This window comes from Ornithorhynchus anatinus, chromosome 4 (assembly GCF_004115215.2).
Source record: "Ornithorhynchus anatinus isolate Pmale09 chromosome 4, mOrnAna1.pri.v4, whole genome shotgun sequence".
Lineage (NCBI taxonomy): Eukaryota > Metazoa > Chordata > Mammalia > Monotremata > Ornithorhynchidae > Ornithorhynchus > Ornithorhynchus anatinus.
Window position 1 is genome coordinate 61,315,108 of NC_041731.1, and position 19,062 is coordinate 61,334,169.

Sequence of the window (19,062 nt, forward strand, 5' to 3'; positions counted from 1 at the left end):
TGCAGTTGATATTTAGGAAAACTCAAAACTTAATGAGTAAAGAGGGTTTCCATTTTAGACTTCTACCAAAAAAAACCAAACCATCAGATATGGAAAAATGACTCAGAGCCTCATTCTCAACACTCCTACTTCCAGTCCTTTGGTGATGCCCTCCTTACCGCCTGAAACTACCTCCCCTTCAAATCCACAAAAATACAGTCTTCCCTACCTCAAAGCCATCCTGATATCCACCTACTCTCCAGGCCATATCTTCCCAACTACCTCCTCAGCACTTATGAACACAATGAGCTGCAGAACTTTCCACACTCTACTATCTAAGCTCATATTTATTACTTTGCTCTCTTTCTGTTCCCTTTCCCTCTGATCTATAAATACTTTTGGGTCTGTCTTTCCTAGTCAGATTTTATGCTCCTTGAGGGAAAACAGCATGTGTTTGCCCCCAAGTTGTATTTTACCAACCACTTAAAGTCCACTGGAAACTCAAATACAAATGATATTGATGATCAAGTCAATCTTTAACATAGAAATTTTTAACATAGAAAGTTCTGGAGTAAATACAAGATAATCAAGTCCCGCATGGGATCACAGTCTAAGCAAAAGGCAGAACGGGTATTGAATCCCCATTTTGCAGACAAAGAAACTGAGGTACAGAAAAGTTAAGTGATTTGCCCATGGACATAGAGCAGGCAAGGTGAGGAGCCACGATTAGAATCTAGATCCTCTGACTCCCAGACACGTCTCTTTCCACTGTGCCACGGTATGGGCTATCTTTACATGAATGCTATCCGGAGGAGTTCCCACTTTCCTTGGATAGTAGTCACAACCAAAGAAAAGGTATGCTAGTTGTCCAATAACATTCCTTCCCTGTGGGACAGTAGGAAACAAGTAAAATATAAAAGAGCCAGGAGGGTCAGTTATCTCTTTTCTAGTTGCCTCTTTTCAGCAGTTTTTTTTCCCAGTGAAGAATGACAGAGGAAGTAGAAAATCAACCTCCCACTCAAAAATTCTAATTACACATAATCATGCAGCTGGAATTTAAACTGGGTTTTTGTTCTACAGTAGGCTTAAGAGCATCCAATTTTATTATTTTATTCTTTTTTATTTACCGATGGTATCATCATGAAAGAGACAGGTTGAAAAGATTACATTAAATGCACCTTAAAATGTCAGTTATCGGGCATAAGTGAGAGTAAGAGTGGAGGGGACAAAAAGAAAGAGGTGAAGAGGGAGAGACAGAAGAAGAGAGAAAGAGAAAGAGAAAGAGTTGGGAAATCAGAAGAGAGAGAAGGAAAGGGGAGAAATGGGAGGGGCATATTCCAAATGGGAGAAAAGGCATTGAGTGGGAAATGGGACCAGGCAGATGTGGGGGAAGGTAATGTGTGGGAAGGGAGAGGATTTGGGTTAGGTAGAAAGCAAAATTGAAGGTAGAACTGGTCTTGAAGGGTATAATTAAAATTAAAATCTTTAATTTAAACAGAGCTAAATGGGAGATGGGGTTAGCAATCAACACAAAATTTGAGAAAGCTGATTATCACTGCTCTATAGAATGAACACATTGGCAGCAGAGAGGCTAAATAGCAGCAACATGGCCTAATGGAAGAACCTGTAAGTCGGAGGACCTGGGTTCTAATCCCTGCTCCACTACTTACCTGCTGTGTGACCACAGGCAAATCACTTTACTCTTCTGTCTCAGTTTCCTCACCTGGGAAATAGGTATTAATACCCTACAGAGAGCTCACCTCCTCCAAGAGGCCTTCATAGACTGAGCTTCCCCTTTTCCCTCTGCTCCCTCTGCTCCCCCTCCGCCCTCTGCTCCCTTCCCCTTCCCCCCTTCACCTCCCCTCAGCTAAGCCCCCTTTCCCTCTGCTCCTCCCCCTCTCCCTTCCCCTCCCCTCAGCACTGTGCTCATTTGTAGATAGTTTTATTACCCTATTTACTTTGTTAATGAGGTGTACATCCTTTTGAGAAGCAGCGTGGCTCAGTGGAAAGAGCACGGGCTTGGGAGTCAGAGGTCATGAGTTCAAATCCTGGCTCTGCCACTTGTCAGCTGTGTGACTGTGGGCAAGTCACTTCACTTCTCTGGGCCTCAGTTACCTCATCTGTAAAATGGGGATTAACTGTGAGCCTCACTTGGGACAACCTGATTACCCTGTATCTACCCCAGCACTTAGAACAGTGCTCGGCACATAGTAAGTGCTTAAATGCCAACATCTTTATTATTATTATTATTGATTCTATTTATCATGATTATGTTGTTTTTGTCTGTCTCTCCCAATTAGACTCTAAGCCCGTCACTGGGCAGGGATTGTCTCTATCTGTTGCCAAATTGTACATTCTAAGCACTTAGTACAGTGTTCTGCACATAGTAAGCGCTCAATAAATACTACTGAATGAATGATGAATATTAAATCCTTCACCCACCATCTCAGATTTTGATTGTGACTGCCATGTGGGACAGAATCTGTGTCTAACATGACTATCTTGTAATTACAGCAGTGTTTAAATACCATAAGAAAATCAAATACCACAATAATTATTATTGCAACAGATAGGGTATGAGATTGTCTGCACCCAAAGTGGAGCTAGGGCTGTGGAAAGTGAGATGAAGGGGCCTTTACAATAACAATTTCCAGGGAGAAATGAGCTTCTACCAGACTCTTTCTAAAGATGAGGGGAAGGAAGGAGTCAAAAATGATTCCAAGGTGATGAGCGTCTAATTCCTACCTGTAATTTCTCCTATGTATAATTCAATTTAATGTGTCTCCCTCACTATATTGCATAAACTTCTTGGGGACAAGGATTGTGTCTACCAACTCTGTTGCACTGCACTCTCCCAATCATTTGATAAAGTGCTCTGTGCACAGAAATGCCCAATATATACCACAGATTGATTAAAAAACTGGGAGAGTGATATCTATGATGAAAATGAGAAAGTTGAAAGGAGATTTATGTGCCAAATTTAGTTACTTCCTAAACAACCATATATACATTACACACGTGTCAGAACAAATTCTAATTTATGAACAGCTTCTATGCAATGCTTTTTAGAGACAGCAAATTTTTGCAGCTGATCACACAGATCACCTAGGACACATAAACAAACACGGAAAATACACTGAAAGGCAGCAATTTCTATTGTGAATAATTAAAACTTTATCATTCTTTGATGCTCAGGGATATAGATTAACACAACTTTTACATTATAATTTGCAGAAAAAAAAACTAATTTGCCATCCTGGTGGCACAATGTAAAGAAACTTGGGGAGTTTCTACACGATAACAAACAAAAGTGAAATTAAGCATGAACTTGCACATTAGGTCACAAGGAGCAGTATCTTAACTGGAGAACTGGATCCCTGCCACGTAGGAAACAAGTTTCTTAAGTCTTTCTGTTTTCAAGATACTAGTTTCATATATAAGCCCAACCTCAGAAAAATGACCATATTTTGATGCTACAATAAACTTTCAACTCAAACTTGAGAAGCCTAGTGAATGGAGCCAGTGCTGGGAGTCAGAAGGGCCAAGGTTCTAAACCCAGCTCTGCCACCCATCCGCTGTGTGACTTTGGGCAAGTCACTTTACTTCTCTGTGCCTCAGTTACCACATCTGTAAAATGGGGATTAAGACTGTGAACACCATGTGGGACAGGGACTGTGTCTACCCTGCTCAGCTTGAATCTTCCCCAGGACTTAGCACTGGCATATAGTAAGGGCTTAACAAATACCATTATTATTATGCTAGGCCGGATGACCTATAGACTGATCCCATGTTACACTGGCAGCACCCACAGGACTCCTTTCTTTCTCCGAGTCAGGATCAATGGGTACTGATGCGAGGCTGAGATCTTACAGCTGTCCTTCACTTCAAGATGATGCTAATAGGAATAATGATTATGATGGCATTTGTTAAGTGCTTATTACGTGCCAGGCACTGTACTAAGCCCTGAGGTGGATCTGAGCAAATCAAGATGCTGATAGTGAGCTTCCATTCAAGAGTGTGAGTGTCCTTGAAGGTGAATCTCCTGGAGCCTACTGCCCAAGAAAATATAGACAGGCATCTTTTCTGGTTCTTTTCTATTCAAGGGGGCATTTTCAGACCCTAATTGCTAAGAGGTTAAAGTATGTCCTACCATCAGCGGGCCATGTGCTTGACTTGTTTTCGCAGTAGTAGTAAACTGTAAACTCCCCTCCAGTAGACTGTAAACTCCCGCGGGACAGAGAACAAGCCTACCAACTCTGTTACCTGTACTGTCCCAAAAGCTTAGTAAAGTGTTCTGCACGCAGTGAGCAATCAGTAAATACCAATGATGGTCTGATTGTAAGCTCATCCTCTGTAAGCACATTATGGGCAGGGAACATGTCTCCTAATTCTGTTGTATTATATTCTCTTAAGGGCTTAGAAAAGTGCCCTGCGTACAATAAGTGCTCAATAAACACCACTGATCGATTGATTGGTAACCTGTGTATAGTCATCCACACTTTCTGACCCTGCTCCCAGGCACATGGTAAGGAGAATTGGTGCAGGTCACCTCCAGGAAGGCTTCCCTGACTGAGTCTTCCTCTCCTTTTCTCCCATTCCCTTCTACGCTGCTCATACTTGCTCCTTCATTCATCCTCCCTCCCTTCCCTACAGCACGTATGTATATATCTGTATATATCTGTAATTTATATATTTATTTATATTAATGTCTGTCTCCCCATCTAGACTGTGAGCTCGCTGTGGACAGGGAATGTATCTGATGTTATACTGTATTCTCCCAAGCTCTTAGTACAGTGCTTTGCACAGTAAGCGCTCCGTGGCTCAGTGGCAAGAGCCCGGGCTTGTGAGTCGGAGATCATGGGTTCGAATTCTGGCTCTGCCACCTGTCAGCTGTGCGACTGTGGGCAAGTCACTTCACTTCTCTGTGCCTCAGTTACCTTATCTGTCAAATGGGGATGAAGACTGTGAGCCTCACGTGGGACAACCTGATGACCCTGTATCTACCCCAGCGCTTAGAACAGTTCTCTGCACATAGTAAGCGCTTAACGAATACCAACATTAATTACTAATAATAATGAGGTCACAAAACAGAGAATCACTGAGGCCTCAACAGCAGCAGATACCACTGGGCCACTGCTGAACACAATACTTGGACTGACTTAGGAAAGGTTGGGAGGGTCTTATTCAGTTTATTGTGAGGGCTAATAAAAACCCCACAAAGCACAATAACACCATCAAAAAAACTACACACTTGTCCTTTGTACAATTAGACTGACCCTAGGCAGAAAATGGAAAGAGCGTCGGAGCACGTCCCATGCAGGGAAAGTTGGTCTTTTCAGGACAGTGTAACCTCATCAGATTTCAACCTCAGGATGGACTGGACGGCCTGATGCCAGTAATCATGTGTCTAGGGGAAATCCTTCTCATCAGTTTCCGCTTCAGTGAGGGGAATGCCTCTCCTTTCCCAATGAGTATGAGGAGATCCTGTCTCCCTGGGCCATCTATCATTCATTCATTCGATCGTATCTACTGAGCACTTACTGTGTGCAAAGCACTATTCAAAGCACTTGAACATTGAGCAGGTGACGCCCAACATTCTCGGCAATGAATTTTCACTGTCACACAATGCTCTGGTCAGAGGAGACACAATATAATAATAATAATTGTGATATTTGTAAAGTGCTTACTATATGCCAGGCACTGAACTAAGCGCTAGGGTAGATCGGGTTAGACACAGTCCCTATCCCATATATAGGGCTCACAGTCTCAATTCCTATTTTACAGATGAGGGAATTGAGGCCCAGAGAAGGGAAGTGACTTGCTCAAGATCACACAGCAGACAAGTGGCAGAGCCAGGATTAGGACACATGACCTTCAGACTCCCAGGCCCATCTCTATCCACTAGGCCATGCTACTTCTCCATATGGAAGGTAATACATAGGTAATGAAGGAGCAGGGTAGGAAAAAGTAAAAAAAAAAAAAACCTGACATTCTGGACTATCCCAGTCAGGAAATCAGGAGAGGGAGAAAAGGAGAACCCTGATTCCCCAAAATCTCTCTTTTTGGGGTCAGACCAATGAAAGGAAACCGTGAGACTCTCGGTGATTTGAGAAAAGATTGGCAACTAGTGAGTCACTGGGTTCAACTTTCAGGGGAGTGCTCAGACACTCCCCCATTTCATCTTGTCACAACTAAAAGTAGATTGGAACATTTATTTCTACTTCCTGCCTGTTCTGGCCTTGTAGTAAACTTTACAAACTCCTCCTCATCAACTGAGCTATCTTCAAATACACCATCAGCCCACCTCTTCCTTCATGCTCTGGATTTTCAGTTTCCTAGGCAGAGGCTATCTAATGGCTTCCTAGGAATGACTGCATAAACCCTTCATAATGGATCACTTTCTTCAAAAATGTCATATTTATAATGACACTGTATGACTCCACCCACTCCCTTGGAGAACTCAATGGCTCCCACAGCTTCAACTACCATCTCTATGCGTGTGATTTCCATATCTACATCTCCAGCTCTGCTCTTTCTCCTTCTCGGCAGTCTCAGATTTCCTCCTACCTTCAAGACATCTCTACTTGGATGTCCTACCGACACCACAAACTTAACAAAGACAGACAAAACTTAAAGTTTTGGACAGAACTCCTCATTGTCTCACCCAAACCCTTCCCTCTCCCTGATATTCCCTTCACTGTAGACAGCACCACCAGGCTCACATGCCCATAAGTTCAGCACTATCCTCGACTCATCTCTGGCATTCAACCCACATACTCAACTGGCCACCAAATCGGCTCAACCTTCACAACATCACTAAAATCCACCCTTTCCTCTCCATCCCAATTGCTACCATGTTAATCCAGACACTATCCTATCTCACTTTGATTACCACATCAGCCTCTTTGCTGATCTCCCCGCCTCCCGTCTCTCCCCACTTTAGTCCATACATCACTCTGCTGCCTGGATCATTTTTCTACAAAACGTTTCAGTCCATGATTGCCCACTCCTCAAGAACCTCCGGTGGTTGTCCATCCACTTCTGCATCCAACAGAAACTCCTTAGCCTATGGTTGCCCCGCCTACCTTACCTCTCTGATTTCCCACTGTGCCCAGTCCACACACTTTGCTCCAATGCCAACCTAATCACTGTATCTCAGTCTCAACTATCTCACCACAAATCCCTCGCCACGTCTTGCCTCTGGCCTCAAACTCCCTCCTCCTTCATATCTGCCAGACAATCACTCTCGCCACCTTCAAAACCTCTTTCAGGAGACCTTCCCCGACTAAAGGATCCATTTCCCCCACTCCCTCCTTCTGTGTCACCCTTGCAACTGAATTTCTACCCTTCATTCACCACACCCACAGCACTTACATAACCATAAATTCTTTTTATATTAATGTCTGTCTCCCCCTCTAGACTATAAGTTTATTGTGGGCAGGGAGCATATCAACCAACACTGTTGTAGTGTACTATCCCAAGTGATTTGTACAGTGCCCCGTACACAGTTAAGTCCTCAAGAAGTACAAATGATTGAATGATGCTCTGACTGACTAACTTAACTATCTGTTGCATCGTCACGGATGCACCATTAGCAGGAAAGTTCAGTGTAAAAAAAATGCTACTTGAAACAAGCCCTCCCACAGGAAAGTTAAACAGATAAGCCTAACAAATAGAAAGACTGCTACTGAACTGTCCCACGGAAAGTAATCGTGTTATAGGGCTTTCTAAATCAAATATTAGTGATACTGACTTTTTTAAAATACCTCACCTCACCTTGACATTTTTGTGAGTTCAACTTGGGACGGAGTCACTGCAAAATGCCCTTGGATGAAAGAATCCCTAATAAAATACAAAAAGGCCTACAGTTGAACATACTTGTTGCATTAGAGAAGCAGTGGCTTTGTGGCTAGAGCACAGGTCTGGGAGTCAGAAGGACCTGGGCTCTAATCCCGCTCCGCCACGTGTCTGCTGTGTGACCTTGGGCAAATCACTTAACTCCTCTGGGCCTCAGTTACCTCATCTGTAAAATGGGGATTAAGAGTGTGAACCCCATGTGGGGCAGGGACTGTGTCCAACAAGGGAAAGAGGTGGTCGTGTCATCATGGCACCAAGGATGGAATGGGCTGCATCTACAGCTGCGCTTCTGGCCCAAAATCCTAGGAGAGGAAAAACAAATGGCATCACCTCCGTGAAGCCAGGTCCACGAAGATAATAGCTCCCTTTACTCCATGGACTCAGCACCTAAAAAAAACTAAACCTAAACTGGAAACCAATGCTCTACTCTAGAGAGTCTACAAACATAACCCAGGAAACGACCTAGATTATGGAGATAGCTTAAGAAATCTAATTTATTTGGCAAGGTCTGTCACGTATGAATTCTTGCTCCTGGAGAAGTTCAGTATGTTCTGTGCAGGCGAAGATGGTTAGGATTAATCAGTCAGTGGTATTTACTGAGCTCTTACTGTGCGCAGAACACTGTACTAAGCGCTTGGGAGAGTACAATGCGATCAAGTTGGGAGGTAAAAATGATTATAAGTCTATTTAGTTTTATTAATGATGTGTATATATCTATAATTCTATTTATTTATAATGATGCTACTGATGCCTGTTTTCTTGTTTTGATGTCTGTCTCACCCCTTCTAGACTGTGAGCCTGTTGAGGGCAGGGAATGTCTCTATTTGTTGCTAAACTGTACTTCCCAAGCGCTTAGTACAGTGCTCTGCACACAGTAAGAGCTCAGGAAATATGAATGAAGAATGAAACTCAATTCCTGCCCTCATGGAGCTTACAGTCTAGTGGGGCGTATAGCCTAGGAAGCTAGGATGGAAGGGTTTAAGGAGGCAAAGAGTATTAGGATCACTGTAGAGCAATCTTATCTATTTGATAAGGAAGAAACTGCCTGATGCTCCCCCAGACAAATGGACCTTGTGTCCAAGAGGTTCTGTTCACTTTTCACAGAGGATTCATTCAATCATATTTACTGAGCGCTTACTGTGTGCAGAATAATGTACTAAGTGCTTAGGAAGTACAGTTCAGCAACAGAGACAATCTTTGCCCACAACAGACTCACAGTCTATAAGGGGGGAGACCGACATCAAAACAAGTAAACAGGCGTCAGTAGCATCATTATACACAGAATTATACATATATACACATCATTAATAAATAAATCGAATTATTAGTATAAATACGTACATATATACACAGGTGCTGTGAGCTGGGGAGGGGGTAGAGCAAAGGGAGTGAGTCGGGGGGAGGGGAGGGGGAGCAGAAGAAAAAGGGGGCTTAGTCTGGGAAAGCCTCCTGGAGGAAGTGAGCTTTCCGTAGGGCTTTGAAGGGGGGAAGTGTGCTTGTTTGGCAGATTTGAGGAGGCAGAAGGTTTTTAAAAATATTTCTTCTTTCAAGAAATATTTCTTTCTTGTTTGGCAGATTTGAGGAGAGAGGGCATTCCAGGCCAGAGGAAGGATGTGGGCCAGGGGTCGACGGTGGTACAGGAGAGAATGAAGCCCAGTGAGAAGGTAAGCACCAGAATCCTACCACCTTCCATCTTATTTCCAAGGAATTATCTCACTAGTCCTGAGAGGACTCTCTGAAGACACATCTCATCCAAGAGGCCTTCCCAGACCAAGCCCTACTTTTCCTCATCTCCCACTCCCTTTTGCGTCACCCTGACTTGCTCCGTTTATTCAGCCCCGCTCCCTGCCTCACAGCACTTATGTATCTATCTGTAATTTTTTTATTTGTATTGATATCCGTCTCCCCCTCTAGACTGTGAGCTTGTTGTGGGCAAAGAATGTCTCTGTTTATTCTTGTATTGTATTTTCCCAAGCACTTAGTACAGTGCCCTGCACACAGTAAGCACTTACTGAATACGACTGAGGCAAGCAGCTAGTAGAAATTAAACACCAAAAGTAGAAAGATGTGAAGGGGGCCGGAGGAAAGTAAAGCCTAAACATGGATTAATGTGGAGACATAATCCTGGACTGAATGAACCACTGGTCAAATGCAGAAATGCTTTTATGTTCTTATTAGATTGTAAACTCTTTGAAGGCAGAGATCAAATCATCCTCGTCCACTGAAGGCTTCTTAATGCCTAGCACAATGTTCATTCAATATTCATTCAATAGTATTTATTGAGCGCTTACTATGTGCAGAGCACTGTACTAAGCGATTGGAATGAACAAGTTCTGCCCATAAGAACAATGTTCTGCCCATAACGGGTATTCAGTAAATTGTGGTATTTGTTAAGCACTTACTTTGTACCTGGCACTGTACTAAATGCTAGGGTGGATACAAGCAAATCGGGTTGGTCACAGTTGGTCACAGTCCCTGTCTCACATGGGGCTCCCGGTCTTAATCCCCATTTTACAGATATTGTTGGTAAGAAAGGCCAAACATGGAACGAGAAAAGATTATAAAAGAAAGAAAAAAATTGTTTTCATACCTGTCACACTGCTGCATTATGGAAATTTCTTTGATGATTTCCTGAAGATCTGATTCAACCGGGACTTGCTTAATTGCCACAACTTGACCAGATTCCTTATGTATTGCTTTGAACACACTGCCATAAGACCTAAGAGGGAAAAGCAGAAGTTTTTTTTTAATATTTCTTCTTCCAAGCAGCATCATCTATTCAGCAGATGAGACTGGTTTTTAAAAAAGATTATTGGCAACTATATTAATAAGCAAAACAATAGATAAAAATTAAACAATATTTCCAATCACATAGATTTTGTTGGTATTGCTTTAATTTGTGTCTTTAATTCAAGTTGAAACCATAAGTTTATGGTGAAGTTACCCCATATGTTTAATTTGAAGTATGACCAGGACCTAAAATTGAAATTCTAAAGTCTAACAAAAATATATTGCTATTATGAAATCACACAAAAAAAATCAAAAGATTAAGTATAGATTTAATCTCTAAGCAAAAACACACACATATTACATGGTGGCTTACTTAGAGAAACTCTTAATATTAAAAGTTAAAATTTTACAAACATTGTAACAAGCAACAGCAGGGCCTAATAAAAAGGCAGGAGCCTGGGAACGAGGCCTGGGTTCTAATTCCGGTTTTGCCATTAGCCTACTGAGTAACTTTGGGCAAGTCGCTTAACTTCCTGGCCCTTGGTTGCCTCTTCTATAAAAATGGAGATCAAATACCTGTTCTCTTTTCCACTTAGACTGTGAGCTCCATGTGGGCCAGAAACTAGGTCCTCCTGATTATCTTGTATCTACACCAGTGCTGAGGATCAATCAATTGTACCCTGCTTGGCATACAGTAAGCCCTTAAACATTATTATTATTATTATTGACAGCATAAATCCAAAGAAAGAATAATCTTTTTCAGCTGCCCCAAGGGAGAGTAAATTCATTTTAAAAATCAGATAACTGAATTAATAAATTCTTTTTTTAGGATTCTGTTTTGCCTAGACTGTGTCAACTCATTATGGGCAGGGAATGTCTCTGTTTATTATGTTGTACTCTCCCAAGTGCTTAGTACAGTGCTTTGCACACAGTAAGTGCTCAATAAATGTGACTGAATGAATACATTATCTCTAGAAATCATGTTTTCCAAAACTCTTACGACCATCAGTACAACAGCTTGCATCAAATTCAGAATTCCCGATTAAAATAAATCACTCTCTTCATAAAAACATGGGGTTAAAGGAACCTTATAAGGCTACTTAATTCAGCTTTCAGTAATGATTACTATTAAAGCATCACAGTGGGATGAATATCTATAAGGTCTGAAAGATTTTAAGAGAACATTCCCTTTGGATTCTCTTGCTGATCCAATCCAGTATTTTAAAAAAACCTCACTCTCAAGAAATCAAGCGAGTGACAGACTGGCAGAGGTCAGGAGAACTTTCTCAAACTTAATTCAGGATATCCTCTGGAATCCTAGAATTAAATTGCTATATAGGCTGCAAGCTCCTTATAGTCAGGGAACTTAATAATAATTATTATTATTGCATTTGTTAAGCGCTTATTTTGTGCCAGGCACTGTACGAAGCGCTGGGGTGGATACAAGCAAATCGGAATCGACACAGTCCCTGTCCCACATGGGGCTCACATTCTCAACCCCCATTTTACAGAGGAGGTCACTGAGGCACAAGCAAGTATAGCAACTTGCCCGAGGTCACACAGCAGCCAAGTGGAGGAGCAAGGATTAGAACCCATGACCTTCTGACTCCCAGGCCCATGCTCTATCCATTACACCATGCCGCTTCTCAAGCCTACCAACTCTATTATATTGGATTCTCCCAAGCACTTAGTACAGTTCTCTTGCACACAATATACACTCAATAAATATGATCAATTTATAATCTATTAAACAATCCATTAAAAGGAAAATTATTCCATTATATTGAAAACTCCTCAAGGGCAAAGAACCATAGCATCTACTCTTATTATGTGCTCCCAAACTCCTAGCTCAGGACTTAATAATAATAATGTTGGTATTTGTTAAGCGCTTACTATGTGCCAAGCACTGTTCTAAGCGCTGGGGTAGACATAGGGGAATCAGGTTGTCCCACGTTGGGCTCACAGTCTTGATCCCCATTTTACAGATGAGGGAACTGAGGCACAGAGAAGTTAAGTGACTTGCCCACAGTCACACAGCCGACAAGTGGCAGAGCTGGGATTCGAACTCATGAGCCCTGACTCCAAAGCCCATGCTCTTTCCACTGAGCCACGCTGCTTCTCTTGGTACAGAGCAGACAGTAAAAAAAAAAAATATGACAATAATTAGACCTGGTATTCCAGTCAGGGTCAGATCAGAGCTTGTGAAAATAACCTGGTGTTGATACATGCTCTCACCTAAGGGATAGCAGACACATACTTAAAAAGAGATGGTTCTCCAAAGGTAATAGAGTATGATTTAATAATGGCATTTGTGAGCGCTTACTATGTGCAGAGCACTGCTCTAAGCGCTGGGGTAGACACAGGGGAATCAGGTTGTCCCACGTGAGGCTCACAGTCTTAATCCCCATTTTACAGATGAGGGAACTGAGGCACAGAGAAGTTAAGTGATTTGCCCACAGTCACACAGCTGACAAGTGGCAGAGCTGGGATTCAAACTCATGACCTCTGACATGACCTCTGACTCCAAAGCCCGTGCTCTTTCCACTGAGCCTTCTCAACTGAAAAGCTTTTCTTCCCCATTTCCCTGGTTCCAAATTTTAATCTTACTTTTCTTAAAAGTAATAATAATAATAAAAATGATGGCATTTGTTAAGCACTTACTATGTGGTAAGCACTGGTCTAAGCGCTGGTGTAGATACAAGGTAATCAGGTGTCCCACGTGGGGCTCAAAGACTTCATCCCCATTTTACAGATAAGGTACCTGAGGCACAGAGAAGCTAAGTGACTTGCCCAAAGTCATAGAACTGATAAGTAGCAGAGTCGGGATTAGAACCCACGACCTCTGACTCCAAGCCCATGCTCTTTCCACTAAGAAAGAGCTGCTTCTAAGTAAAAAATAAGTAAAATAAAGTAATAAAATAAAAAATAAAGTAAATCATCCAGCTTTTCAAATAGTTGGGACATATGAGTGGCTCAAATGACAACAAATTTGGATTACAAATTGGCAATTGCAATCTGGTCCTATCATTTACTTTGTCCACCCTATTATTTTGAGTCCCAAAATATAGCGAAAACTACTCTTCTAGTTTTTCATGCTTCATAATTAATAGTTGTAGATGACAGATGCCATGCAGTGATAATCAACAATGCTGTATAGCATTTTATAAGAGCTCCTGTGGGCAGGGAATGTATGCCTATAGACCCTGTTGTATTATAATCTCTCAAACGCTTAGTATAGTGCTGTGCACACAGTAAATGCTCACTAAATACCACTGATTGATTTCTTCCAACACCCTTAACAATATATTTTGATAAGCTCTGAAACACTCACCCTCCATTCCTTTCCAATTTGTAACCACATATAGCTATTAAAATCTTATTTCTGTTGCTGAAGTTCACTATCTACTTCAAAAATGAACCTGTCAACTCTTGATTATGCAAGATAATCACTGAAAATCATATATGATCCTCAAACTTCATTTCAATTTCCTCTCCCACTATTTTAACGGAGAATTTGTATTTCACCACCTAACAGCTACATATGGTTGCAAATTGGAAACGAATGAAGGGTGATTGTTCCAAATCTTGGCAAAATATACTTAATAATGATGATGATCATCATAATGGCATTTCTTAAGTGCTTACTATGTTTTAAGCTTAATACTTGAGCCAAGCACTGTATTAAGACTTGGGGTTGACACAAGAGAATCAAATCCGAGTCCCTGACCCACAAGAGGGAGGGAGAACAGATATCTAATCCCCATTATAAAAATGAGGATACTGAGGCATGGAGAAGTTAAGTGATTTGCCCTGGGTCACCTAGCAGGCAAGTGGCGAAACCGAGATAGCCTGACTCTCAGGCCTGTGATCTTTCCTCTACGCCATGCTGCTTCCTCTGCCCATTCCTATCCAATCACTGGTGTAGGGCACTACAAAGCAAAAACATATCTTAAAGTAAGGAGAAGGTAAAGAAAGGGGACTGGATAATCAATTCATGAGTAATGCAGTTGACTGCATAATTTTCCTATCATTTAAATAAACAGAATGAAAACAATGCAGAAGAAACTAAAAAAATTCCTCCTTTGGTAGCTAACTGCATGTGCTATTTAGTGGATAACTCTTCAATTCAAACATATATGCAATAGCATAAACATGATTAATGGACTATTTTTTATAAAAAATACTGTCCAGTCTTTTCTTGAATACTCTATGTACTTACCCTTCACCAAGCTTCTCTAAGACATCAAAGACTTCTTCAGGCTGCTTAGTTAAGCTGTCTTCGCTGAGCTTTTTCAGTTTGCTGAAAAAAAAAATAGTATAGTTAAAAACAATATTTTGATTACCACGTCAAACGCCAAGGATAAGGAAAATAGCTAATCTTTTTTTAAAATGCTATGCATGAACCATAACAAAAAACTTGGAAATCGAGCTGTATAACCCTTTATGATCATTCAGATATATGTGTAATCTGTGTTCCTGCTGCCAACGGGCCCGAAGCAAAAGGGCTTTTATCACATAAGGTTTTAAGGTGAGGGTTTCTCCATCACTGTCTTCCACACAGGGCACGTGAGCAAGCAAGGGGGATTTCAATTCCATCCCACCAAACCCCAGCTCAGGAGCAGAGGGGCCAGGGGTTGAAATCCCCTTCCCACTAAGGCACAAGGCCTGTTCTTTTCCCAGATCCCAATCCCCAATCTTTTCTGGTGCCAATCCCTTCCCAACTCATCCTGTCAGACATCTACTTGCCTGCGACAGGGGTCAGGAAATAGAACTCAGTTCAGGGGCGAGGGAAAGCTACTTGTAATCTATTTTGACTTTAGATAGGCAACAATGCCAGGGAGGGAAGAGGTCTGCCAGGGCCAAGTGTCAGAGGAAGGAAGCATCCTCAGAGCTTCAGAGCCATTTTCTTGCTGGAAAAGGCAGGGATCAAGGAAATGGGGCACCTCCCTTAATCCTCGGTATATCCAGAGAGGTCCAGGAACAAGAAGCATGAGCCAGAAGAGATTAGAGTCATAGGGAGGATATTCATTCAGTCAGTCGTACTTATTGAGCACTTACTTGTGTAGAGAACTGTATTAAGCACTTGGGAGAGTACAATTTTGCGAGTATTGGAGTACATGAGAGTGTATCCATTCCCCTTCCCCACCTTCCTTTCCTGGCGACTTGATGCAACCGGACCAATTTGCAATCTCTTCCTGGGGGCCTGTGGGGATTCAAAGGTCCAGGACCCCAAACACTTCCCAGATCCCTACAGCAACCGTACTCAGGTCCTTCCCCCAATTTCTGGCTAAATAATTATTATTGTAATAATAATAATTGTGGTTGGTATTAAGCACTGTATTAAGCACTGGGTAAATAAAAGTTAATCAAGTCATGCACAGTCCCTAATAATAATAATTGTGGTGTTTGTTACTATGTTTATTAATTGATTCAGTCATATTTATTGAGCACTTACCGTGTGCAGAGTACTAAGTGATTGAGAAAGTACACTACAATAAACAGTGACATTCCCTGCCCACAACAAGCTTACAGTCTAGAGTGAGGGAGACAGTCATCAATACAAATAAATAAAATGACAGACATGTACATGAGTGCTGTGGGGCTGGGAGGGGGAAAGAACAAAGGGAGCAAGTCAGAGTGACGCAGAAGACTGTGGGAGATGAGGAAAAGTGGGGCTTAGTCTGGGAAGGCCTCTTGGAGGAGGTGTGCCTTCGGTAACTCTTTGAAGGGGGAGGGAGAGTAACTGTTTTTCGGATTTGAAGAGGGAGGGCATACCAAGCCAGAGGCAGGACGTGAGCTGTGTCATGCACTGTTCTAAGCACCGGGAAAGATGGAAGATAATCAGGTCAAACAGCCTCTGTCTTACACAAGGTTTAGTACAATATTCTGTACACAGAAGAGCCCAGGTCCTCTGACTCCCAGGTTCATGTTCCTTCATTCATTCATTCAATCGTATTTACTGAGCGCTTTACTGTGTGCAGAGCACTGTACTGAGTTCTTAGAAAGTACAATTCAGCAACAGATAGAGACAATCACTACCCAACAAACGGGCTCACAGTCTAGAAGGGGGGAGACAGATAACACAAAAGAGACTATGCCCACTGTCTAAATACAAAGGAATGCAGGTATTTTATGCCCATTTTACAGATGTGATGCAGGTATTTTATTCCCATTTTACAGATGTGGAAACGGAGGTACAAAGAGGTTAAGTATCTTGCCCAAGAAAGACAAGTGGCAGGGCTGGGGTAAGAACCCAGGTATCCTGCCTTGCAGACCCCCGTGTGGATAGAGCACAGGCTTGGGAGTCAGAAGGACTCAGATTCTAATTCCAACTCTGGAACCTGTCTGCTGTGTGACCTTGAGCAAGTCACTTCACTTCCCTGTGCCTCCGTTACCTCATCTGTAAAATGGGGATTAAGACTGTGAGTCCTATCTGGGACAGAAACTGTGACCAACTCAATTACCTTGTATCCAGCTCAGTGCTTAGTACAGTGCCTGGCACACAGTAAGAACTTAAATTCCATTTTAAAAAAGTACCCAGAGTCTGAAGAAAATGTTTCCCGCTCTCAATCTGCCAGCCCTACCTTCCTCAGATCCAGGGCCTGGGAGAGCAAATAGGTTCAGATGTAGGCACATCTCCTCCAAGAGGCCTTCCCAAATAAGCCCCACTTGTCCTCACCTCCCACTCCCTTCTACATCACCCTGACTCGCTCGCTTTGCTCTTCCCCACCTTCCCACCCCACAGCACTTGAGAATATATCTGTAATTTTAATTATTCATATTGATGTCTGACGGAGGAGACTTGGGTTTATTATTGTGCAGAAGGAGGCAGTGGCAAACCGCTTCTGTATTTTTACCAAGAAAATTCTCTGGATCCACTACCAGAACGATGGCAGATGGAGGTGGGGCGTTCCGGGAGAGATGTGTCCATGGTGTCACTATGGGTCGGACACAACTTGACAGCACAAGACAATACTGATGTTTAGTTACTTATATTGATGTCTCTCTCCCCCCCATCTAGACTGTGAGCTCATTGTGGGCACGGATTGTCTCTCTTTACTTCTGTATTGTACTTTCCCAAGAGCTTAGTATAGTGCTCTGCACACATTAAGTGCTCAATAAATACGACAATGAATGAATGATTGGAATGGAAACTAGATTCCCTTCCCTCTGGGCTTTTCCATCCACTTGTAGCATCCTTTACCACGGCAGGACCCAACTGACTCAGACAAGTTCATAATGCGGCATGAACCCTAACACTATAATCAATTTCTTTGCCCAGCTTCTTGAGCCTATAATAATAATAATGTTGGTATTTAAGTGCTTACTATATGCCAAGCACTGTTCTAAGCGCTGGAGTAGATACAGGGTAATCAGGTTGTCCCACTTGGGGCTCATACTTTTAATCCCCGTTTTACAGATGCGGTAACTGGGGCAAAGAGAAGTAAAGTGACGCGCCCAAAATCACACAGCAGACAAGTGGCGGAGGTGGGATTAGAAATGTTTTGGGGGTTCAACCAAGGCTCATCAGTTCTTTAAAAGTGGAGAGTTGATCATCATTTCTATTGCACCCCGTTGGGTACTGTCCGACCCCAAACCCTGAGTGGACAGAGAATGGGAGCTCAGTCAAATCGGACCCTAAAGGTTTCCCTCAACCCCAGCAGTGCTGCAGAACCTTGAGGTGTGACTATTTCAAGCAGCAGCAGGGGGTAAAAATAGGGACGAGAGGGCCGTCAACTACACCATCACGGTCACTATACCCTACCCCTGTTTCTGGTGTAGCCACTGCCCGGGCCTGCCCAGCAGTGCCAGGACTGGAGAAGAGGCAACCCCTGCCCTCCCCTGCAAATCCAGTTCCCTCTTCTGATTCCCAGCTGGGGAAATGGTACGGTCCACCAGTGCCAAGGCTAGAACATTCCTTTCTCCAAGCCTGGTGATGTAGAAGCAAGGAAAGGCAGGGACCAGACTGGCACAGGGAACTGCAGGGAATAATAATCATCATAGCTTTGTTAAGTACTTAGTATGTGCCAGGCACTGTATTAAGTGCTGGGGGTGGATACATGCAAATCGGGTTGGACACAGTCCCAGTCCCACCTGGGGCTCATGCAAAGAGCCCGGGCTTGGGAGTCAGCAGATCCGGGATTTGAACCCATGACTTCTATTTGTTAGCTGTTCGACTGTGGGCAAGTCACTTCACTTCTCTATACCTCAGTGTCCTCATCTGGAAAATGGGAATGAAGACTGTGAGCCCCATGTGGGACAACCTGATTACCCTGTATCTACCCCAGCACTTAGAACAGTGCTCTGCATTTACTAAGTGCTTAACAAATACCAACATTATTATTATTATTATGAATCCCCATTTTCCAGATGAGGGAACTGAGGCTCAGAGAAGTGAAGTGACTTTCCCAAGGTCACACAGCAGGCAAGTAGCAGAGCTGGGATTAGAACCCAGGTCCTTCTGACTCCCAGGCCCGTGCTGTAGCCACTACACCA

The 19,062-nt window shown here is 42.7% G+C and overlaps 1 protein-coding gene across 1 annotated transcript in view; it reads right to left on the bottom strand.

The window, feature by feature from the left end:
- Nucleotides 1-19,062, bottom strand: part of STK3 (serine/threonine kinase 3) — a 325,768-nt gene that overhangs the window by 275,687 nt on the left and 31,019 nt on the right. The window contains exons 2-3 of the mRNA XM_029063333.2: nucleotides 14,786-14,866; nucleotides 10,427-10,555 (exon numbers count right to left, since the gene is read on the bottom strand). Coding sequence (XP_028919166.1) covers nucleotides 10,427-10,555; nucleotides 14,786-14,866 — 210 coding nt within the window. The remainder of the gene's footprint in view (nucleotides 1-10,426; nucleotides 10,556-14,785; nucleotides 14,867-19,062) is intronic.